The 24,890-nt window shown below is 42.0% G+C and overlaps 1 protein-coding gene across 7 annotated transcripts in view; it reads right to left on the minus strand.

Moving 5' to 3' along the window:
• SLC36A1 (solute carrier family 36 member 1) overlaps positions 1–22,347 on the minus strand; it is a 38,525-nt gene extending 16,178 nt beyond the window's left edge. The window contains exons 1-9 of one of the 7 annotated variants that reach the window (XM_036423372.2): positions 22,180–22,346; positions 21,114–21,120; positions 15,917–16,064; positions 10,404–10,494; positions 9,348–9,436; positions 8,611–8,706; positions 6,561–6,645; positions 5,930–6,148; positions 933–1,031 (exon numbers count right to left, since the gene is read on the minus strand). In XM_036423372.2, the coding sequence (XP_036279265.1) occupies positions 933–1,031; positions 5,930–6,148; positions 6,561–6,645; positions 8,611–8,706; positions 9,348–9,436; positions 10,404–10,494; positions 15,917–16,059 (822 nt within the window). In that variant the 5' untranslated portion in view covers positions 16,060–16,064; positions 21,114–21,120; positions 22,180–22,346. Of the gene's footprint in view, positions 1–932; positions 1,032–5,923; positions 6,149–6,560; positions 6,646–8,610; positions 8,707–9,347; positions 9,437–10,403; positions 10,495–13,342; positions 13,553–15,916; positions 16,065–21,113; positions 21,121–22,179 lie in introns of those variants that run through there. The other 6 variants (XM_036423371.2, XM_045576586.1, XM_036423373.2 and 3 more) reach the window with 6 other exon arrangements.
• Between the last annotated feature and the right edge of the window lie 2,543 nt (positions 22,348–24,890).

Below are 24,890 nucleotides of genomic sequence, written 5' to 3' on the forward strand. Positions count from 1 at the left end.
CATGATTGTCATTGAATAAATGAGTAAATTCTTGATACTGTAGGATTCACAGTTTGTCTGGTTTGTGTTGACGACTACCGTACCGTATACAAGTAATAAATTTCCTTTATTTTCATTTAACAATAAATGTGTACCGTATTCTTCTTCATGGAAAAATAAGACATCCCCTGAAAATAAGACCTAGCGCATCTTTGGGAGCAAAAATTAATATAAGACACTGTCTTATTTTCGGGGAAACAGACATGCTCTGTTTGAGTTAAATTTGCTATCACCTGAAACCAGAAGAATCTTGATTGACTTTGATACCTAGCCAGGTATTTATCTATTTCCCACCTAGTTGGAGGACTTCCCAAGGGCAAAGACCATATCTCATTTAACACCATAGCCCAATAAGGTAGATTATGTGCTTGGCACAGAGTTAAGGTAACTTCACAAGTTTATTGATTTAAAATAAAACTGATATCAGTAATAAAAATAAAAATTATTCAATGCTCATCATATGTCAGAGACTCTGTGAAGCACTTAACATATATCTCACTTAATCCTAATAATTACTAAACATTAAAATCACTTTTCAGAGGCAAACTGTGAAGGTCAGATAGGATAAATCCTTGCAAAGGTCACTCAGCTACTCTCTGGCAGGAAGACTCTACATTCCAGACCCTACATTCCTAATTGCCATGTACTATTGCTTAGTGCACATACAGAAGATGGGTGTGCAAAAGTGCTGGTTTGAATGTAAACATTCTCAAATTGCATATAATTTATTTTCAAAAGTTGGAGCTGAGGAACTTCAATGAAATCCCTGAAGTTCTGTACACTAACTGGCCATTAAGTCTCAGAAGATTATTTCTAATAGCTTCTCCTCAGCATTCCTTAAAGCATTCCTCAAGGACACCAAGGACACCAGAGAATCACAGTGCAGCTCTTACCATCCCAATGCCTTCAAATGAAAAAATGGCTGTGCCAAAGAACAGAGGGTAGGTCTTCCAGGGTGCTACCAAGGGGAGGCGCCTGGGGTCTGGGATCCCCTAAAAGAGAGAAAATAAAACAAAGCAAAAGCTATATGAACAGAGCTTCGAGATTTGAATCCCAACATCAGACAGGTCACACCTTTCCTAATCCCTAGATTTTCTGAAGGTAGAAAGTCTGACACCTGACAGATGATTGCGGAACATTTAGCCTGATTTTTCCCTTCAGGATGAGAAAACCCACTTCGTTTGGAAGAGGACTAGCCCAATGTACCATAAAAAAATTCAAATGTCAAAAAAACCCAGCAACACTCAAATGTTGAAGCCTGCACAAGAAAAATCACATTCTTTTCATAGGTAATCCTATCCCTAGAAATTTAATCTGATCAGGAAAAGGAAAAGCAAAATATAGAAAAGTTGAACAAAATTATTAGTAACTAAAAACGACCTAAATGCTCCCAAACAAGTGAACATTTAGTTTACTCAGATCAACTATGCCATAGAATATCACACTATTTAAAAAGTAAAATCTAAGATAACTAAGTAGCACATGAAAAACTACTTATGAAATAATAGTTAAAATTTTTTTTAAATTTATATATTCACTATGCTACAACTACATGAACACTCCACACAGATAAAGCTGGAGGAAAGATGGTATATTTTTAGATGCGTTCTTTTTCCTTTTTTTCTACATTTCTTTCTTTAAAAAAAAAACACAAAAAAACTTATAAGTTTGAATTAAGTTTGAGTACTTGGAAAATATTGATAGGAGTATTGAAACATTTGTGGGGTGGGGGGGAAGCAAAAAGAGCATTTAAAAAATAGGCAAAATAAAAACCAAGGCAACCGGCAACTGCAGGTATAATGTAAGGATGTATAAGCAAGAAGTGCAGAAACAGAATCCTACCAGCTCACCACTGGACAGTAGTGCCCAATAACAGACAGCATAGAAGAAGTAGGATGCAGAGTGGGCTAGAAGCTGCCATCCTTTTATAATTCGGCTTTAAAAAAAAAAAAAAAAAAATATATATATATATATATATATATATATAATTGATATTATACAGAGAGGAAGGGAAGAGGGATAGAGAGTTAGAAACATTGATGATAAAGAAAAATTGATCAGCTGCCTCCTGAATATCCCCTACTGGGAATGTGCCCGCAACTAAGGTACATGCCCTTGATAGGAACTGAACTTGGGAACCTTCAGTCCACAGACCTATGCTCTATCCACTGAGCCAAACTGATTAGGGCTATAATTTGGCTTTTTAAACCGTGTGTGTACATTGCTTAGATTAAAATAAAAACTGACTTTACAACTGCCTTTTACAGTGTTTTAAAAATGATTTAACTATAGAGGTATTTAGATAAATATGGGGCATGTTCTAACAGTATAACAGAATAATATCAGTGAACAAACAAAGATCTAGTATTAAGCTATGTAAATGGGCTTCTCTTTAAAAGGTTTCAAAGTGATTATACTAATGGTCTCCCTAAAAACGTAAAGAATTTTAAAAATACTTTTTTCTCAGCTGCTGCTAAGAAATCAGTTAGATCTCTTCACAAGAAGCATTTCAGTAACTGGAATGATGACAAACAATAAATATTCTTGCTCTGCAATGAGACAAGAGAGTGAGAGTGCCCTGCAATTATTCTTGAGTCACAGTGCAACTTAAAGTTTCTAGAAACATGAGCAATCTGTTGGGAAGGGGATGACTACTGCTCAAGTTTATACATCAGATCAAGTTGACGTATCAGAGAGGAAATTTCAGAATGTATGTCTGGGGATACTGTGTGAATGAGACCAGCAACAGGAATTTAAAATTCTACATAGTTAATTGCTATTGACTTATAGCACAACCAACTAAATGTGAAAAAAGTTTATGCAAAGAAATGTACAAATTAAAATCAGTTCACTATCAATATATCTCCTCAATTCTATACTACTATCAATGATATTAAGTTTTTTGAGAAAGCGCTGTTAAATGTATGTAAGGACTACAAGATGTACTCCAAGTTTGGAAACATTACAAGTGTGAGAAAATGCACCTCGGAATTAAGGATATGCAGTGATAAAATATTTATTGGGAGACCCTTTCAGCAAGGCATTCTGCTCAGAAATGCACTGCCATCCGTTCATTCCAGGAAAACCTGCTCAGGTGGAAGACCTCAGTCAGCTTCCTATGATGGCATGTGCATGAGGAACAAGAATTGCAATACATACTAAATGCAAGGATTAGGTAAAAATTCGGGAATATCAAACAGCAGTGGAATCATCATGGTAAACAGTGCAAAATGTCAGGAGAGGACAAAATTAGCAGCAGCAGGAACAACAAAAAGGACCCAAAGGGAACATGTTTAGCTATGTGCCACGTCAAAATGAAGCCACTCAACACAGCACTCTCTCATGCTGCACCCAGGGCAGATAGCACTACTTGATCACAACACACCTCCAGGCTGAGCAGAGAGGCAGGCTCAGAATTGCTCTCAAGCAATGAGCAGGACTGCCTCACCAAAGTGCAGGTTGTACTGTGCACAGACAAAGCTCTAGACAGACACTTCCTGCAGTTGGGACTGAGATGCTATCACAACTCATATTCCCAACCCAGCCCTCTGATCGTGGCAAGACCACAGTCCAACTACCTGCACGGGTTTATAATTAAATGTGGTATGTGTGTCACTCACCTCACCTTTAATGTCCACTGCAAGTGTTTCCTAGTCAGTGATTGAGATCTCTAATTACAAAGTTAAATCAAGAATTTATCTACCCTTCCCTGCTTTAACTTAATTTGCCAGAGGTGGGACGGGGAGAACTCTCTGGAAATGATCCATCATGCATTCACAGGCCCTTTTTCCAGTCTCATAATAAAATGGGACATGCAGAGATGCTTAGGTTTTAAATAGTAATTCTGCAATAGAGTCAGCATCTGCCATCCTTCTGACTTATGAGGGCAAGGAAAAAACAGTCATACTCATTAAGTCCAATTTAAACTCACTGTAATTTCTTCAGTACAGGAAGTCCCTCCTTTTTATGACCCACTGTTCCTACAAACCACATCAGTAGGTAACTGTTTAAAAATGAGGCAAAGTTCACCTATCAAACTGTCGAAATTAAAAAGTGATATATCCAGTGTTGGCTAGAATAGGAAACTTAGGAACCATGGAAAGGAGTCAATATGAAATCAGTAAATAGTGCTTAGAAAAAGCAACTTGGTAATATAAAAATTTCAAAAGTGCAAACTCTTCAGCAATTTCTCTTCTTGATAAATGTCTTGGAGGTGTACTTATACGCCCACAAAAAGGAAGGTATAATAAAATGCACTGTCAAAATACTGAAAAAATACTAAAATCTATAAATGATCTGACAGTCCACTGACTGAGGACTGGTCAAATAAACTAAGGCAGAATCTATTTTCTGAGATAATTTGTAGCAATTTAAAAAAATGAGGTAAAATCAGGTTTATCGATTTGGAAAGCTCTCTCAGGCACTACTGAGGAAAACAAACCAAAATAGACGAAAACTACATATAATAATCTTTTTATGTATGTTTAAAAAAAACCAAAAAGATATTTTTGTTTTATATATTCCTGTACATACTTACATAGTGTGTAATTCGCTCATAGGACCTAGAAGAAGACAGACAATGACACCAAGGGTGCCTGAGTGGAGGAGACTCAGGGTAAGCATGTGGTATTCAATAAGCACTTGTGTTTTCTGCACTTCAATGAGTAAGTATTGATGAGTTATTGGGGGAATTAAAATTTTTTTAAAATAGTTTTTGATATTTTAGAGAAAGGAAGGGAGAAGAGAGAAACATCAATGTTAGAACAAAACATTGATCAGCTGCCTTCTGCATGACCCCTACTGGGGATCGAGCCCACAACCCTGGCATGTGCCCTGACCTGAAATGAAACCAGCAGACTCTTGGTGAAGGGGGCAATGCCCAACCAACTGAGCCACACCATCCAGGGCAAGGGAATCAAATTTAAATACTTTGAAGAAGTTATGCTTTTATTCCCCCGCTGTCACTCTTTTCCTTTTCTCAAGTTTTGGCAAAATGCAATGTATTGCCCCCAAACAGCCACAGTGTTTAAGGGCATATTTTTCTCAGCATGATCTACCCATCTATACAGAGATATCTTCTTGTGTATTACCCTGCCCACAAGGGCTATGCGAGAAGAAACAATTACTGGATTTATAATTTTGACAAATAAATATAAAACTAGAGTGGTAAGGAATTATTTTATTTAAATACTAGTAGCCCTGCACACAAATTCATGTGCCAGTAGCTCTCTGTGGGGCCTGGCTGCTCCTCGCCCATCGTGGCTGGGGTGGAATGCTTGCCTCGTTGCTGTGGCATTCCGCCAGGTCACTCACACTGCCCACTCTCAACAGCCGTCCGCCCTGGTACTGGAGGACTCCGGTGGGGCTGAGAGGACTGGGCGCTGCCATCTTATGGCTGTGGGCGCTGATATCTTTGTGATAGAGTGGCAATTAATTTGCATATTACCCTTTTATTGGATAGAATAGGTTAGAAAACTGCTATTTTTCTGTTAATATTTTTCTCTATTTTCCAATATTACAAAATGATCCATGTATTAACTGTCTAATTAGAGAAAAGTTTAAACCAGTGATTTCAAGGTGAATGACTTTATTCCCACCCCTCCCTGATGTTTGGCAATATCTGGAGATATTTTCATTGTTACAACTCGGGAGCAGGGGCTGCTACTAGCACCTAGCAGGTAGAGACGAGGGGGGCTGCTAAATATCCCATGAGATATAGGACAGCCCCCCATGTCAGAATTATCTGGCCCAAAAAAACAATAGTGCTGAAGTTGAGAACCCCTATTGTAAATACACCACACATAAGTAACATATTCCTACTGACGCTCTACTTACTTTGTTCGTTTCTTTGATTAGTTAATAGGTAGGAGGAGAGAGCCTGAGTTCATACCTGAACAATGAACTGGTAGATCATGAACAGGCTGACCAGCATGGTGATGTTGGCCAACAGGGAGAAGATGGACAGGACTCGAAGGTTCCTAACAAAAACCAGCAGCACCAGGAACGGAAGGAAGGAGAGCATGTAGAGTCTCGAGTCCATGGTGGGTGTCAGAATCACCGTCTCATTGTTGTGGCAGTTGTTGGTGGTTCCATTGGCTGCTTCTATCACCTAGAACAAGGGGAAGACAAGAAACAGAAAAAGCCTTTCAAATGACCAAGGCCTGACTAACGGTTCAGCATGTGAAAAAGGCCGTAGGGAAGTCTGTGGTTGGTGAACTATCTTTGGAAATCTTCATAATTATCATAGCTAGGTTTGATCATATCTTACCAAAAGATAGGAAGATGCACAAGGCCTTTTGAGTTTCTTGATACCCTTAGGTCTTTATATGAAATAAAACAAAAGACACTATTCTATGTAAAGTGTTCTATGAAAAGAACCTTAATTCTTTTGTTGATCAAAACTGGTTTTAATAAAAAGAAATGGTTTAAAAAAAATCCTGAACAAAAAGTCCATTATCTCTTGCCATTCTTTCCCCCCACCCTCTCTATCCTGCTTCCTCTCCCAGCCCCTAGGGTCCTACCTGTTTAAAGTTGTCAGCCAGAAAAACAAAATAGACACAGCAGAATCCCAGCTGCGTGACAATCAGGAAGAAGTCCACAGTGTGCCTGAAGGTGGAGGTGGAAGAAATATGAAGATCATGATAAAAAGCAAGATTCCCTGAGAGATGTTTGAACACACTTTTGCCCCAGTCATCATAGACCTTCTGATCAGGTGACAAGGATGAGTGCACCCGGTGAGAGGAGAAACTGTGCTAAATGCCATCAGTCTAGAGCTTTGGAGGAAGGTGAAGCAGGTGCTGCCTGTGTGGTTCCCAAGGTCCCCTTCCCAGCTTCTTGTCAGGAAAGCTGCACGAGGCCAGGTGAGCCTGAGACTGAGTGGCCTGAACAGAGCACATCAGGACCACTGCCAAGCCCTTGGCGCCCCCTCCCTATGGCCCACCTGTCCCATCTCTTACCATCCGTTCTACAGGGACAGGGAACCCTCAATGTAACAACCAGGAAGTGTGGACCTTCTGTCTATAACTTGAATCCAAGAACCAATCTACTCTCGCAGAAGTACACAGAAATAGATGTAACCCAGCAGACTGCTGGTTGAAGCACTGTTACAACGACAACAGCTGGTAACAACTTAAAGGGTTGTCAAAAGAAAAAGGATTAAATTATAGACCATTCTTAAATGAAACAGTATTCGGCAGGTAAAAAGCATATGTTAAATCTATATGGGCTGACAGAGAAATAACTAACATCTTTAAGGGAAAAAATAAGTTTCCAAACATGTTTGAGAACATGTACATGTTTGTATACATACAGATATTCCAAAAGGATACCCATGCAAATGTGATCAGTATATATATCTTTACTTTTCACTTTATGTCCTTTTATCTTGGTCAAAAATATTTTTTTTAATTTTATTAAAGCAAGAAAAGAAGGGAGTAAGAAGGTGAGTAAGGAAGGAAGCAGGATGAGCCATGGGAAGAGAGGGAAAGAGGGAGATAAAGAGAGGAAAAAAGAAAGAAGAGGAGGGGGGAGGGAAAAAGAAGAGGAAGTAGGGAAGAATTAATCAACAACCAACCAATCAACCAACAGTGGTCACTTGGTAATCTGGGTTCTCCCAAACACAGAAAATGATTTTGCTGAAAGAATTACACAAAACTGCATCACAGGCAGAAGTTAATAATGAACGAGTGAAGGTGAAAGTCTCCCTGTAACCACATAAAGGAGTTTTTCTGAAGAATATAGTTTTAATGTGGTTTAATTTTTTTTTTTTTAAAGGACTCGGTCCTTGATAGTAACAATTCTCTACATCTAAATGCATTGTTTCCTCAAATAGAAAACAAAAAGTAGGAAATATCCTTTCAGGCATCTGACAAGTTACCATAAGGAGAAATTTCCAAAATATGCCCCACCACCTGAAACGTCTCTTTCCCTCATAAATCCATTTGTTCCAGCTGACCTCACCAGGTCACCTCACCTCCTCCTTGAAGCCTTCCTTCTCCTGCCCAGTGCCCTGCCCTTAAAGCACCTACCATGTGCACTTCTCATTTGGCACAGTGGATGAGAGAATTTGGAAAGCCTCTCGCCCTGAGTGCCTAGGCATGCAGGAAGCTCAGGACACTCTTCCTGCTGATTTATACTATTCCTGATCTCTTGGGCACAAGCATTTCATGCACCTTGTTCCTTAGAAAAACTGCAAGCCCCTGGAGTGTTGGGACCATATAGTTTACCTCAGAGAACCCCCCTCCCTAAACCTAGAATTGTTTTGTACCACTTTTTAGAGAGTGCTTATATATATTTGTTGAGCAATGGGGGAATTAATATAATCTTTGCTCATAGACTGTCAAAGCTGAAACAACCTATAGAGCTCTTTAAGGCCAGGACCCTTGTTTTACCAATGAGCAAACTGAGGCCCAGAGAAGGGAGGGATCACACAGCCCAAGGTCACAGAGATTACCTCTGAAAGGCTGAACTGGAACTCAAGTTCCTGACCCAAACAATGGTCCTTCTTACCCTCATATCTGAAGGCCTTACCACTGGGCAGCCACAGCCACAGTAAGAGAGGAAATCAGTTACCTTCCCCAGTGTGCATGGTTCCGGAGCCAGGAGATAGGGCTGGATTCCAGTCCGTACATCACTGTCTCTCCATAGTCCACAAAAGGCTTGTTCAGTCTGGGAGGAGGCAGGCAGAGTGTGTGAGTTAGACAATGACAGAACAAATGCAGCTCCTTGAGACCTAGGCTAGTTCCCCATCTCTCACCCTGGAGACATCACTGAGTCCTGGGCCAAATGCTTTCAAGGATCAGAAGTAGCAAGTCAATGGCACAGTTACTTTCATTATAATTGAAAACCATCTGGCAAAATCATTTCAATGGGTAAATATAAAATTATAATTTACTTCTGTCCACTGCACATAATTTGACAGATGACACATGATAAAAAAAAAAAAAAAAAGGACACAAAAATAACAGGGCAATGTTAATCAGCAATCACCTTCAGGTGGCATAAAAAATTTAGAGTGATCTGTGTAAGTGCTCACTTTCAGGTAATGAAACTTAAAGGGACAATCTGTCACTCAAGAGGAAGCTCATGCCCTGGCCAGTTTGGCTCGGTGGATAGAGCATCGGCCTGTGGACTGAAGAGTGCTGGGTTTGATTCTGGTCAAGAGCACATGCTAGTGTTGCAGGCTCAATCCCAGTAGGACTGAGAGATTCCCTCTCATCATTGACATTTCTATCTTTCTCCCTCTCTCTTCCTCTCCGAAATCAATAAAAATATATTTTTAAAAAAGAGGTAACTCAGAGGGCTCTCACCTGTGGCAGAAGTGGTGAGCACATTTCACCAGGATACTCATGCAGTGCACGGCCACGATGCCTATCACCAGCAGACTGAGGGGACCCATCTGGGGACAGGTGTTGCGGGCAAGAGAGGGAAAGACAAGCAGCAACAATTAGGAGTGAGCCAACAGAGACTGGATTTGCAGATGATCACAATGCTACTCCACTAAGGTACTTTCCAATGACAGAAGTTCTGACACAGCACTGAAAACAGAAATGTAAGCATGGAGATTAGCTCAGTGAGATGAGCATCATCTGAAACTTAGCATGACTTCCAGAGAATTAACCTTGTGGAGAATGACACAAGATAAGGCTGTTCCAAGACTATGGCCAATCAGTAAAACACAAGGCTCCTGTGTCTGGGAAAAAGAGATGGGTTTAGGAGTGTGGGAGGAAGGCAAAAGTTCTTTTAAAAGTAGTATCATCAGTTTATGTTGTTCATTAGGGGGGATGGAGGGTAATGGGGGAATAAGGACACATATTTAACACCTTAATCAATAAAGAATTTTTTTTAAAGCAGTATCAGATCAAGAAAGGATAGCCTTTAGCTACCACATCTCTGAGCTATCTCCAACTCTAACAAAAACCAGAATGGCTTTGGACAGTCTATAGGGAGTGAATCACAAAAGGAAAATATTCTCAGAGTTGGCCATCTAGAGATGGGGTGTGGAAGAACTGTGTAGAAAGTGGACAGACTTCTGTTAGTAATTCATTAGTTAACATTATTGATAGAAAATGCCTGAGACATTTTAAGTACATCCTTCCCACTAGAAACTAAGTTCCCTGAGGGCAGGAATCTATGTCTGTTTTATTCAATGATAGCATCCTAAGAGCCTAGAACAATACCTGGCACACTAAAGGCCTTCAATAAATATCTGTAGATAAGTGAACATCTGAATTTTGCTTTTTCTCAGCTGATATTTTTTTAAAGCTTCCCATTACAATGTTTTAAAGAAAGTAAACATATTTTTTAAAGATCCATTATATTCTAAGATTGTCATGAAACTTCCCTCCGCTGATGCAGACCCTTACCAAGATGCCTGCATTTTTCACTGCCAGGGGCAGCCCCAGGAGTCCTGTGCCAATGTTGCCTTTTAACAGGTGGATCAAGGTCTGGAACCATCTGAAGTGAGAAGAATGTAGATAAGCACATGTTAACAACAAGAGCTAACATTTATTAGGCATTTAGCATTGTGTTAAGTTCCTTCATATGTTATTACCCCATTCAATTTCCACAACAACCCTATGAGACATGTTTTAACTTTATTTTATGGTTGAGGAAATAACTTGTCCAAGGTCACATACCTGGTAAATAATTGAACCAGGTTTCACACTCAGGCAGTCTGTTCCCCAAACTCACTCTCCTAGCCACTGGGTTATAAGGTCCACTCCCTGTGGCATCTCTGAGAACCCTCTCGTTCTTGGAGATTATACCAGAGGGGCAGTAGGGATCTCTCTAGGCACTGTATCCTTTCCTAGTGTATCTGGGCCTGGTTTTCACCATAGACCCGTTCACTGTAAAGAATCAGAACTCACACTGTAACAGGATGATAAGCTTAACTGCAAAGGACACTAGTATCAAAGAACAGGAAAAATAAAAAAGAGAAGCCCAAAACCCTTAACAGAAAATTTTATGGAGGAAATTTTCATGCTTACATGAATTTTCGTTATGCTTGTATTAAAGTTTTTCTCCTGTTTAAAAAAAATTTTTTTTTTTGTCCTGGCCCATGAAACTCAGTGGTTAGAGCATTGCCCTATGAACTGGAGGGTCTTGGGTTCGATTCCAGTCAAGGGCATATACCTGAGTTGCAGGTTTGATCCCTCACCCCAATCGGGGGCATGCGCAGGAGACATCCAATCAATGTCTTTCATCATTTCTCTCTTCCTCCCCTCCCTCTCCCTTCCCTCGCAATTTCTTTAAAAATAAATCAATGGAAAAAATATCCTCTGGCAAGGATTAATAAAACAAAACAAAGTGAACAGAAGAAAAGTCATGCAGTACCACAACAGGCCAGAAATCCCTGGCATACTTTACTTTAAAAAACAAACTAATAAAAACAGTTTGCCATAGAGCAGTGGTTGCCAACCGGTGGTCGACAGAGGTCCGAAAGGTTGGTGACTGCTGCCATAGATCCTAGGGTTGGATAAGCCCTAGTTAGTCACCTAATTTCCTTCTGCCTTGAGGGCAGAGTTTTCCTTCACCTATTATCCCCTCAAAGGTACAAGTATAAAGCCTCTTATAGCCTCATTTATTTTTTCATTCAGCAAACAGCAAACACTGTGTTAACTCAGTGATGGAAATAAGTAAGAATCAGATATGGACCTCCATCTCTAGAAGCTAACAATGTCACAAGGTAGAAAGATCCCGATCTGAAGAAAAGCCAGCAACAATGCCCAGGGAGGGGAGGCAGGTGAGGGCTCAAAAGGGAGAGATCTGAGCAGAGTCCAGCAAGACAGGCAGGGTCTGTAAGTGCCAATAAGGAAGAAAGGCCTGGGAACACAAGCCTAGAAAGAGAAACGCAGGGCACCAACATGAAAGAATGCCTTGGTTCTGAGGCCCCTAGGGTGGGGGTGAGGATGGGCAAGGAATTTCTACTTTTTCCCTGGGGAATGGGAACTTGTCAAAGGACAGACAGAGCAGAGGCCTCATCTTCAGCATTTTCTATTCTTCTGTTACTTCCAGAAAGACCAAGTCATATATGGTATGGCTTTTACCCAAATCACAGACTCACTCAAGATTTAGCCCCTGGCACTGTCTTAAAATTCTTCTGTACAAATAACCTAAATCCCTCCTAAATGCTGCTTACACATGTCTTCAAATGTGCAATTTAGTAGAAACAGAAAGCAAACATGTTATTTGACCATATTACACTGATCTTTACCCTCTAGAAAGGAAATTTTATTTTTTGTAACCTTTCTCCTTTTGCCTCCAGGAAGAAAACCTCTCTAATGTCCTACTGTCCCCAAGCTTTTCAAGAAAAATTGAGGATCCTGCTTCGAGTCTAAAAATAAGAGGCTGAGTGCTCTTCTGGACTATTGTGAGGAAACAGCTTAAGGACCAGACTGCAAGGTTCCAGGAGTGACTCTATCATCAGCAACCAGTGACCAGGAGATCATGGGCAGGATGATGGGCCAATCAAATTTCTATTTTAACAAAATAAGCACTGTACCAAACCTACATGCCTCCCAGAGCCCTCCCCTAAAGGCCTAAGCTGGTTTTTATGAGACCAAGTCCCTCTAGCCCTGGCTCTGCCACTAACTCCACATGACAATTCCCTTCTCCCTTCACTGGGCTTGTTTTCTCGTCTGTAGAGTGAGGAGACTGGACTAGGAAAACATACTCTCCAAGGTCCCTTCAGCTCTGAAACACCAGGATTTGAAGCAACTGACCAAAATTACTCTTTTTATTCAATGACGCCAAGTTGAGATTACTCAAAACCATGTCACAAAATCAACTCTAAGGGACTGCAAAGTCTTAATTATGGAGGTGGGGGGGTGGAGAGGACAAGGAGGCAAATAACATCTTAATAAGCCTTACAAATTTTTCTGGTTCTGTTTATGTTCCAAATCAGTAGTTCTTAGACTTTTTGGTCTCAGGATCTCTTAATACACTTATAAATTATTGAAGATCACAAATAGCTTTAGCTTATACGGATTATGTCTATAGATATATACTATATTACAAATTAAAACCAAGAAATTATACAAATATTTATCAAATTAAAATAACAATAAGCATCAGAGGAGACAGAATAAATGTTAATATAAATAAATAACAGATTTTTAATGAAAAGTAACTATTTCCCAAAAACACAATGTGAGAAGTCTCTTTCATGTCTTGCTTAATAGAAGATAGCTGGATTATCTACTTCTGCATTCACTCTGCTGCAATATGTTGTTTTGGTTGAAGTATAGAGAAAGTCTCTCCTCACACAGACATGTAGTTGGAAAATGAAGGAGTATTTAATTACCTCTTCAGAAAATTGTGGTAATTTTTCTTTGATACTACACCAAAACTCGACATGTGGTCATTTCTTGGAAGCTGTAATGTGGAATCTGAACTTTTTATCCTCTATTACATTAAAACCCATTAGTGATTTCGCTTTTTGAGTGATCTTTTACCCATGCAAAATGTTCTAACATCACACTTTGGTCATTTGGAAGATATTGATTCTCTGGGTTATATAGACCTTCCAAATGCTGACATATTACCTTATATAACATAAAAAAAATCACATGTATGAATATCATAGCTGATCTCATCAGAAAAATCTTTAAGTAGAGGGAAACCATCCAGGTCACAGGGCTAGAGACAAGTTTGTTTTTTTCTTCTTCTAATTTTGAAAGCTCAAATTTTATTGTAAACAACAAATACTATTGACTTTTTTCTTGAGGTGACAGTCTCCTTGCGATGGGACCGTGATACCCGCCATCACTTACAGATGGGCTCTTGGGTCACCTACCTTGTATCACAATATGAGGGCAGGATCCCCTTAGAACAAAGTATACCCTAGAAAATGTCCCAATAAAAAAACCTAAGGAAAGTATCTTCTTATTCACCCAATTTCCAATAAACAAGGGTAAATACTGTGAGGTTGACTACTAGTTATAACCCAATGTGAATAAAGGAGATACTCAGAATAGCTAAAAGGCATGCATTAGCTTCAATACATATAAACCTATCAGCTACCATCCTGAAGTAGCTAGCTAGTTGGTGTTGAACTTCAGAAACATCCCTTTAAAAATGAAAATCTAGACTGTCTGGTAAGCATTGCATGGACAACAGTTGAGAACAAGAAGCAAAAACTGGAAGGGAAACTATAGAGAGAAAAACTTGGAAGAAATATTTCACAGTAATGAGTGTGACTTCTGAGGGGAAGCTATCACATGTCATTGGCTGCATTTGGAGCTCCTGCCTGGGGGAAGCCAATTGTGTGGAAAGGTTAAGGGGAAAGAGAACAATGTTCCTCATTGCTGCAAGTTGTGCTCCAAGTATCTTTTCCATCAGTTAAAAATGGAGAGAGAGAGAGAAAGAGAGAGAGAGAGAGAGAGAGAGAGAGAATGAATGAGAATATTACATGATAAAGAAGCTACAGAGTGTGAAGCTTCCTGAGCTGAAATCAGCTAGTGGTGGAGATCCTCCAGATCTATCCAGTTCACTGCAGAAAGAGCCCTACACTGGGAGAGACTGCAGCCAGAGGAGCTTCACTAGCAATAGCTTCCAAGAGAAACTCCTATGGTCTCCTTGGGCAGTCACAGGAGACAGAATAAATCTATGATACAAAGGATGCCTCAGTAAGTGATACTTAATCCATAAAGGAACACAAAAGGGTGATGGCTAAGCTTGAGGAATAAACATAAGGACTGCAAAAGATGGGATGCTGAGATCCCAAGAAAATGTCAGGGGTCTGCTGAGGATCTACTAGTAGTTGGAGAATGTAATGGAATAGAAAATGCTCCTCTGAATTTTCTAATTTGAGTGGAGAATACCAAACAGTAAGCATAGCTTCACAGTGAGGTCCTCAATGTTAACTTATATTTGGGGGAACTGAGGCCCAAAGAGGACCAAACTCAGCCCAGATGAGATGGGATTCAGTTTCCAAGGATGAAACCTAAGCCCTTCTTAGAAATGCAAAGCAGATCTTCTCTTCTCTATAACTCCCTTGATTTTTTTTAAGTGCAGAAGTTATTCCTCCCTTTTCCTACTCCTTCAGCCAGATGAATTGGCTTTTTGGTGCAGGGACAGAAGTCTGGAGGAGACTTTGCAAAGGAGGCTTCCAACTGGGCTTGGAGGTACTTGAGGTTCTAGCACAGAAGACCCTTAGTTCTAAATTAAGAGATTGTTCTTTCTACAAGTTTTTCTTATGTTTATGCTCTTAGTCTTCTAGGACCAATACAGCTGTAATGAACAAAGAATAAGAAACAGACTATAGCCGAAACCGGTTTGGCTCAGTGGTAGAGTGTCGGTCTGTGGACTGAAGGGTCCCAGGTTCGATTCCGGTCAAGGGCATGTACATTGGTTGCAGGCACATCCCCGGTGTGGGGTGTGCAGGAGACAGCTGGTCGATGCTTCTCTCTCATCGACGTTTCTGGCTCTCTATCTCTCTCCCTTCCTCTCTGTGAAGAATCAATAAAATATATATATATATATATATATATATATATATATATATATATATATATATATATTTTAAAAAGTCAGAATTTAAATTAAAAAAAGAAAGGAAGGAAGGAAGGAAGGAAGGAAGGAAGGAAGGAAGGAAGGAAGGAAGGAAGGAAGGAAGGAAAGAAGGAAAGAAAGAAAGAAAGAAAGAAAGAAAGAAAGAAAGAAAGAAAGGAAGGAAGGAAGAAAGGAAGGAAGAAAGGAAGAGAGAGAAAGAAAGAGACCACAGAGTGGCAGTTAATTGCCCAACCTCTTATTTTCATCTATAGAGGGGAGAACTGGTAAGATGGGGAGCAAAAATAACTCTAAGGGAGGCTATGTCACTGATATAAAACTGAGGGATGTGATTCTCCCCCAGGAGGTAAAAGAAACAGTTACTTACGTTGTTCTGCTGCTCTCCCCAAATCGCTGGTAGGAGCCCGAGGAAGAGAAGTTGTTCAGACCTTCAGATGGGCTCTCTTCTGGACTCACATCAGTGGAGCTGTAGTCAGCATAGTCCTCATTCCGAAGTCTCTGTGTGGACATGGTAGCTGTGGGGGCAGAGTCAGTGCTAAGACTTCCTGCCGCTGGGGCCTTAAGCTCCACGCCTGGGGTGGGCTCTGGGGCAGAAGCAGCCATTGTCACAGTCGCTCAACGAGGCTGCACTATGCAGTAAGTGCAAATGCAAGTGCTTGGATTTATGAAAATGAAAAAGGTGCAAAGTTCACATGGGCAGGCTGAGTTGACTCAGCTTTTACCTCTCTGCCTTGCCAGTTGGTGCCACACTTATATATGTTTCTGAATTTGTCCCAGCACACCTGGACTGAGCAGAGGTAAGGCATACTTGGGAGAGGTAGGCGAAGAGGCAAACAGATGATTCCAGGAAGCCTTCCCTGTTCCATAGGGCCAGTGAACTATCCTTTTCTTTGAGCTAATTTCTTGGACCCTGAACAACAGTTAAGTTGTATGTATTTCCATTTTCCCCAAGAGCAAGCTCTCAGAGGACAGAAACCTGAATATTCTATTTTTCCTCTGCATTCATTAGAGAAAGGACCTTGCTGCATTCAAGAAATGCCCTCCAGATCCTCCAGTTCTGCTCAAACTCCTCCCCAGGTCCTAGAGCCACAAATGACTTTCTCTTTCTCTTTGCTATGAGCTCTGGCATATCCTATATTCTTTGGAGGTCATCAGTGACTCTCATCCCCTGACCCTGGGACTCTTTGCTTATAACCAAACCTGAATACTGAGAAAATGGCAGCTAAAAGCAGCACAGAAGAAAAGCAGGAGCATGAGATGTGCTCACCACTGGCCTTTGTGTCAATAGCTGCCTTCCACAATGCCTCTTCCTTTTTATTTTATAGATATGCCAATATTTTAGAGATGGTGAAAGAAGAAACCCTTCCTGTTGTGCTGGGAAAGGATGGTGAGGGTGGTGTTCCCTGGGTGGCCTTTCTCAGTAATGCTATTACCGAAAAGAACGATGACTTCTCTAAGATACACGATGAGGATGCATTTGAGAGTCATATAGTCTCCAGAATCCTAGAGGCTGCTGTTAAAAGAGCCTTCAGAGGTCACTCCAGCTGCTCATTTTACAGATGAAGAATCAACACCCCCTTCCCCACCCCACCCCTCCCTCCCGGAAAAAAAAGATGAAGGGGCCTGCTCTGCTACAGCCAGATAGGAGCAAAGCAATAAATGTATCTCCTGACACTACCTGAATCTGAAAACTTCTACTGAATACAGTGCCAGTTGTAGTGAGGGAATATTATGATGAAAAAGATTCAACTTCCTGCTCTCTAAGAATTGCAATCAAGTGATAAAAGGTACATGGATATTAAAATTACAAATAAAAATCCTCCTGATGCTTTGCAGACTGGCACAACTGCCTGCCTAAAGCATGTTGGCTGGATGTTCACCCTGAGTCTGCTGTGCTATCTCAGAGACATGGTGAGGAGACAGGACCTCAGACGGCCATCACAACATATCTTCCACCTGTCACCCAACACTGTCGAAGGATAGCTCTGTGGTGAGTACTCCCACAGGTCCAGTCCCAGGACTTTTCAGAAACTATCCCCACCCTGGCACCTGAGTGATCCAGGGTGGCCTCATTTTTCCCCACCGACTGTAATTACATAGAAATGGGACCCCATGGAATCTCACAAGGAAAGTGCTTGGTAGAAAGCCAGTTTAAGGGCTTGAAAGTCCCAGAGAGGATCGTGCCTAGCTTCACCACCAGAGCAACTTTGCCAAATATCTAACAGGGTGTCCTTCATTCACAGGCTGGAAGAATTCAAGAAAGTCTTCTAGCTCTGGGGCAGTTAAGTTCATAAAGAGGCTGGGGGCAGGGGGATTATGAAGTAGTTGAAAGCTACTATTCAGGCAAAAGTAAATAAGCTACTTTCTATGTAATTTAGAAGACCTGTGTTCTAATGTTGCCTCTATCACTAACTTGCTTAGTAATTTGGAACAATTCTCTTCATGTCTGTGGTTTTTCCCCCCAAACATGCAAAAAGGGGAAGGGGTGAACTAAAATCTCTCTCAGTAACTCTCTAGTTCTAATATTGTAGGAATCAACTAGTCTAACTATTTATGCAAGCAACAGCTAATTTCTAGTCTCCTCCAATATACCAAAAGTGTCTGAGGAACAGGGCTTTCCAACTGCATCCTGCATGTTACTGAGGGAGAAGAGACAGTATACAAACCTTCTCCATCGGGTTCCCCGATCCTTCCCCATCAACCTAGAAGCCACTCTGTTGCCTTCTTGGTACAGATGCTCGTTTCAAACACTGTAAAGGTGACTTTTCATATTGTGTATAAAAACTGCAGTTACCTACCCACAGCAGATTATTGTTAAGAAACTGCTCAAAAAGAGGCTGACATCTATAGATCTAAAGTCCAAGCAACAACGGTGGGATGTGGGAGATGTGGCTTGACAATTGTGTGAATGTTGAAAAGGGGGGAAGAAATGCTACTTATATTTTAGTTGATAAGCTTCACAGAAGTCAGTGATATAATAATAAGCCAATGTAATTCTAGGTTACACTAGGAAACCCCATGCAGATGATATAGCACTGTTCAGTTTGCTATGCATGGTATTTAGGGTAGCAAACTATAAAAGGCAGCAATGGCAAACTGTGGTGCAACCAGGGGTCAGCAGCAGGATGGGAATGAAACCAACTCTGTGAGGAATGGTTGGAAACACAGACAAGGCTCAACCTGGAGGCATAAAAACTGCCATCAGAAGCTGTCCTATGGATAAGACTTGTTCTGCGGGGCCTTCAAAGGTTGGTCAGAAATATCATCAGGAGGTGGAATGTGAAGGGAGGCAGGTGCTTAGAAGAACCTTCTATCAAAAGGAGTTGTCCAGGTGGAATGGTTCGCTCTGGGAGGCAGCGTGTTTCCTATCCCTGGCAAAGCCCAAGCAGAAACCCTCCTGAGAGATGTTAGATAGGGATTTAAGCAGTCACTCCCTAAAGTTCCTTCAAGCAACTAAGGCTCCTCTTCTTGCTTTCTAGCTCTCCCCACTGAGTGCTAGTCTGCAAGGTCACCCTGCCCCTGGGCTCCCTTTGATGAAACCTGGTTTCCAAGTCTACTTCTGCAATAGACAGTTCCTGTTTTGTGGGAAGTTTTAACAGGAGAACCTATTGACTGTCAAAATGAGGGGTTGTAATATGTGAGAGTTCAAGACAAGCTTGTCCTTCACATCCTTGAGGACAGTGAACATTATGTGTGGCCCATCAATGCAAAGTCAAAATCTCCATAAGATATTTAGGTCCAAAAGAGTGAACTACTAAGTAAGAAAAGGCTAGGTGTTAGTGGTTAGTCAATCACCTACTTCTGGAAGGTGTTATCAGGACCATGCTAGCAAAAATAGATCCCCATGCCCTAACTGGTTTGGCTCAGTGGATAGAACATTGGCCTTCAGACTGAAGTGTCCCAGGTTTGATTCCAGTTAAGGTTATGTAGCTTGAGTGCAGGGACATCACCAGCAGTGGGTGTGCAGGAGGCAGCTGATCAATATTTCTAACTCTCTATCCCTTTCCCTTCCTCTCTGTAAAAAATCAATAAAATATATATTTTTTTTTAAAATAGACCCAAAGTCTATTCACTGGACTCAGTTCTAGGATCTTGCTTCAGGTCAAGGTGTGAAGAAATGTATTCTTAACAGCAATGATTCTTCAGCGACTGACCCTCAAAGACACAAGCATGTAAAAAAGAGGTACTCACTGGGAGGGGGTGGAGGGGTTGAAAAGAAAAGAAAAAGCAGGAGTACTTAACTGTGAGAACAGTTATCTGAAGCAAGGGGGAAAATAAAGCATCCCTGAAAGTAGACATCTATCTATTCTATTCCATATCCCACATCCTAACTGCACAGAACCTCTGAATTGGGAGAAAACTTAAAACTTTCGATAGTCCAACCATCTACCCAACACAATCTTCTAATCTACAACATCCCCAAAACTAACTGCCCCTTGACAATTAGCTTCGATAGCAGGGAACTCCACGCTGTACTGCGACGTGAGAGAGCACTAATTCTTTCAGAGTTCTTATGCTCACTCACAAACCACTTCCCTTACGGCACTTCCATCCTTGTTGTAATCTCCAGACGATTGCAAAAGAAATGGAACCCACCTCCTTACTCTGCCTTTAAAATAGACAAGGACAGATCTGAGCACTTCAAGTTGGCACAGGATGAGGCCAAATGAACAGTCAAGGGAAAATAAGGACCCAAGAGCAGGCAATTATAAATGGCATCATCGGAAAACAAAGGGAGAAAAACTTAATGCCATCATCAAAGCAGCCTCCGCGGCTTACAGCCTTCATCCCAGGCAATGGGTCTCGGGCACAGAGCAAATGACCAAAGCCTTTTGTGTCCTCTTGCTTCCTGACTTTAAGAACATCTTTAAAGAAAGTGTGTCCTAGCCATGGCCAGCTGGTTCTCTTCCCATACACCAAAAGGTTGCAGGTTCGATTGCCGGTCTGGGCACATACCTAGGTTTTGGATCTGATCCCCGGTGGGGGTGTGTATGGAAGGAACATATCAATGTTCCTCTCTCTCTCCCTTCCTTTCTCTCTAAAATCTATAAACATATCCTCAGTGAGGATTAAAACAATAAAAAGAAAGAAAATGTGATGTAAATGTACAAGTTGATTTCTGTTGACGACACTCTTGACAAGAGTCAAAGAGGGCCTTGATCCTATTTAAAGAAAAAAAGACAGTCCAACTCATTTTCTGCTGTCATCATTTAGCTTGGCCATCAAACAGAGATAGGAAGAAAGAGGAGAAGGATTTCATGGCAACGGAGAAAGAAATGTTCAATAGGAAAACTGCTTCCTGGACAACTGGGTTAAAGTCTGTTGCAAGGCAGATGCTGATGAAGAGGGCTGGAGGGAAGCTCTCTGATTAGAAAACAGAATGTCACAGGAGAGGAGGGGGTCCTTAGGGATTTAACCCCATCCCTGCACAGACTGGGAAACCTAAACCCACAGGAGGCCGCATGCAAGTGTCAGAGAAACCTAAACCCACAGGAGGCTGCATGCAAGTGTCAGAGCTAACACAGAATCTCCCCCCTCCCCAATCTCGGTTCTTTCCATTACACCGCGTTGCTATCTTATTTCAGCAAGCCTCACATAACTGCAAAACATCGCTCCAAATGACCAGCTACAGGATAACACACACACACACACACACACACACACACACACACACACAAAAAAAGCATTGATCTTTATAAGTTTCAAGTTCATGCCAGGGCTCTTCACCGCCTCCGCTGGGAGTCGCCTCCCTCCGAGGCTTGCTTTGTAATTGGGTTTGACTTGACACAAAACTGCAGGACGGCAAAACACACACACACACACAAAAAAAACAACAACACACAAACCTACAGAATGATGAGTTTGCAGGAAAAAAAAGCCTGAACACTGGGCAGGGAACCACACCCAAAGCCGATCCAACGGGGCGCTGGAGGATGCAGAGCGGAAAGGGCAGCGGAACCGGAGAGAAGGGGACGGGGCGCGGGTGCCTTCAAGCGACAAGTTCTCTGCGGGCGGGGGCGGCGGTGGGAAGCCAACAGCTGCCGGAGCCCAGGGAGACCGACACCGGTCAGGCGCTGCGACCTCCGCGGTGCCCTTAAGCCAGCCGCCAGCCCCTCCCCCTCCTGGGCCTCGATTTCCCCGACAGCCCAGGGGGACGGGGCAGGGTGTGTGTGTGTGCGGGGGGGTGGGGTGGGGGGGGGAGTGAGAGGGGGGAAGTTGCACCAGATGATTTCCAAGGTCCCTGCGATTTGGGGATTCAGTCCCCACCGCGCGGCTCCCACAGGGGGCGGGTAATTCGCGGGACGCGGCCGGACTCTCCTCTGGGATGCGGGTCAGAGCCCTGGCCGGTCGTCAGGGTGATGTTCCCCATGTCAGTGTCCCTACCTGTCAAGTGGGACAGACAGGTCGCGTGAGGCAGCGTGAGGGACAGGGGAGTCTCCGGGCCGCCTCATCCCAGGAGGGGTGTCCGCGGTACCACAGTGCGGCCCGGAGCCCAGGCGGCTCGGACCCGCATCCCAGGCCGGTCAACGCCTGACCCTGAGCATCCCCGCTGCTCCCCTGGAGGGAGTCGACGTCGGTCCTGAGGAAGGCACTGCCCGGCCGCCATCCACACACAGCCTGTCAGCCCACGGACTCACCGCTCGGGATCCGGCTCTGGTTCCGGTTCTGATTCGGCTCCAGCCGGGGCTCCCGCTTCAGTGAAGTGCGTCCCACCCCACCTCAGCGCGGAGGTCTCTCCATCCCCTGGGCGGCCCGGCAGCCGCTTCCGGGCCTCGTCACGTGATGCAGGCGCCCGAGATCGAAGCCCCGGTCACAAACTCCCGCGAGCCACGGCTCCTCCCCTCTCGCGGTGCTCCGGAGCGCGGCTGCGCAGCACCCCCTGGCGACCCAGTGCTGTCACTGCAGGCAAGACCGCGCTCCTGGGGCTGGGACTGCGAGAGGGAACTGCGGGGGCGGGGCTGGGGCGGGGCCAGGGCTCGGAGCATGCGCAGTGAGCCCTGAGTCTAAGCGCGCTGTACCCTGAGTGTGGGCTTGTGAAAGGTCGTTTTTATTTTCGCAGTATTTTCTTTAACACGTCCCAATGAGCACACATTGCTTTTATAATCGAGAGATAATACATCTTTTTAAAAAATCAGCTGGCCATGTTTTTTAGAAGTTGACACAAACTCTTTTGTAGTTGCTACTGGAAATAGGACTGTGAGGTAAGGCAACATTATCTTTTTAATATATTTAAAAATGTTAAGCAACGTTTTTCAACGAATGGCAACATTTCAGTATGTGTGAGGTTTATGTGTTATCTGTGCTTCCCTTTCCTCCTTGTCCTCCGCAGATTTTACTTTTAAAAATTATGAAACTATTGAGCCAAACAAAACAACAACAAAAAAAACTATGGGAGCAGCTGTAAAATAGACAAATATGAAAATAATTATGCCGAGTGAGAGAAATCAGAAAAAAAAATTCCATTTATATAACGTTCTAGAAAATTTAAACTAACCTATGGTGTCAAAGAGCACATCAGTGGTAGCTTGGCAAAGAGTGGGAGGTCAGGAGAGTAGATTATAAAGAGGCATAATGAAACTTTCAAGGCAAGAAATATGTTCACTATCTTGATTGTGGTGGTGGTTTCACAGGTAAATATATATGTTGAAACTTACCCAATTTATACACTTTAAATATGTGCAATTTATTATATACAGTGTCCCCTCAAAATGTATACACACTTTACAGCTGATAGCTCAACTGGTGTTTCTTTCTTTTCATATTTAACCCATTGGAATTAGTAATTATTCAAAGTTTGTATACATTTTTGGGATACCCTGTATAAATTATATTTAATAGGCTTTTAAAGTATCTAGCAAAATTATATAAGCAATATATTGACATATTCTTATCAGAAACATTAGATTATGTAAGTATATTCATAGTGGAAATCCCCCTTCTCCCAAATTCACTCTCCTCTCCAAAGATAAAGTTACTATCATGTGAGTATTGTTCACCAAACCTTCCACTATGTATTGATGGAAATACCTATATATTGTTTTGCTTCAGACTTATACTCTTCACTGTCTATACTGTTTAAATTCTTTCATAAACATATACTACTTTACATATGGTTAAAACCTAGTTGACTTTTTAAAAAAATCTACTCAGGTTGGTTCATCTTTCCAAGGAAAAAGAAAAAAAATGGAGATATATGCTCAAATCAAAATGTGAAGGCCAGTAAGCTTATCTCATCCTTGGAAGAACCCACCTGATAAGTGACTGCTCAGTACCAGGAGTAACTCTTAGAATACTGCTGAGCCGTATCAATGCACCCTTTTCATCTTCCCCAGGCCTCGAATATCATTGATTCTATGGCTCTTCCTAATTCCTTACCTAAAGAAGCCAGATCTTGTGAGAACCACACAGTTAGACTTACTGGTGCAAGTGGGAACTTGCCTTCTTTAATCTCTTCCTGGAATGCATTGGCTATAAATAAGGATTATTTCATGTATCTGACCATCACACCCTGATTAGAGAGACCCTGGGAAAAAAGCTGCAGCATTTTCAGGTGCTGTTAGGATTCTTACCAATCTTGTCAGTATGCAGTCCTGATTAACATTCAGTAACATCTTATGGTTCCCAAATACACAGATCTCCACCTCTGCTCCCGTTACTTACTCAAAAGTAGAAATAAAGGTTTCCAGTTCAAAATGGTTGCATACATAAGCATTTTGACTCTTTTACTCCTGGAAACAATGCAAAAGCAAAAAGGAAAAAACTCTGAAAATTCTATATTCAGCAAAGTCAGGAGATAAATAGATTACCAAAATATGTGTAAGGCCAACAGAAGCAGCAGAGATCAGACAGAAGCTGTGAAGGAGAATGAGAAAGAAATCCAGAGAATAGTGATGTGACCCACTGGGGGCAGATCTCAGAAAAGCACCGGTTAAAGACGTTTCCTGAGGTGAAGAACTTACCCAGAGCTGCACAGCTATATCCCTTTCATTTGCAACAGTGGGCGTGGAAACAGTTCAGCAAGACTAGCAACAAAAGCTCTCCTGAGTCTGGTTTGGATCAGGGAAGCCACACCGTATAACAGGGGAGGGGGAATCACACAGACAAGCCATATTTACAGGAAGCAATCCATCTGTGGCAACAGAGAAGAAAAGACTGAAATACACAGGTTGGTGAAAATGTGGAACAATTGGAAGTTTCATCCATTGATGTTGGGAGGATACCAATGATACAACCACTTTGGAAAATTGATAGGCAGTATTTTGTTTTTGTGTGTGTGTGTGTGTGTTTTTTATAAAGTTACACACATAATCTATGATCCAGCAATTCTACTCTTAGGTATT

Source organism: Pipistrellus kuhlii, unplaced genomic scaffold, assembly GCF_014108245.1.
Source record: "Pipistrellus kuhlii isolate mPipKuh1 unplaced genomic scaffold, mPipKuh1.p scaffold_m20_p_8, whole genome shotgun sequence".
Taxonomy (NCBI): domain Eukaryota; kingdom Metazoa; phylum Chordata; class Mammalia; order Chiroptera; family Vespertilionidae; genus Pipistrellus; species Pipistrellus kuhlii.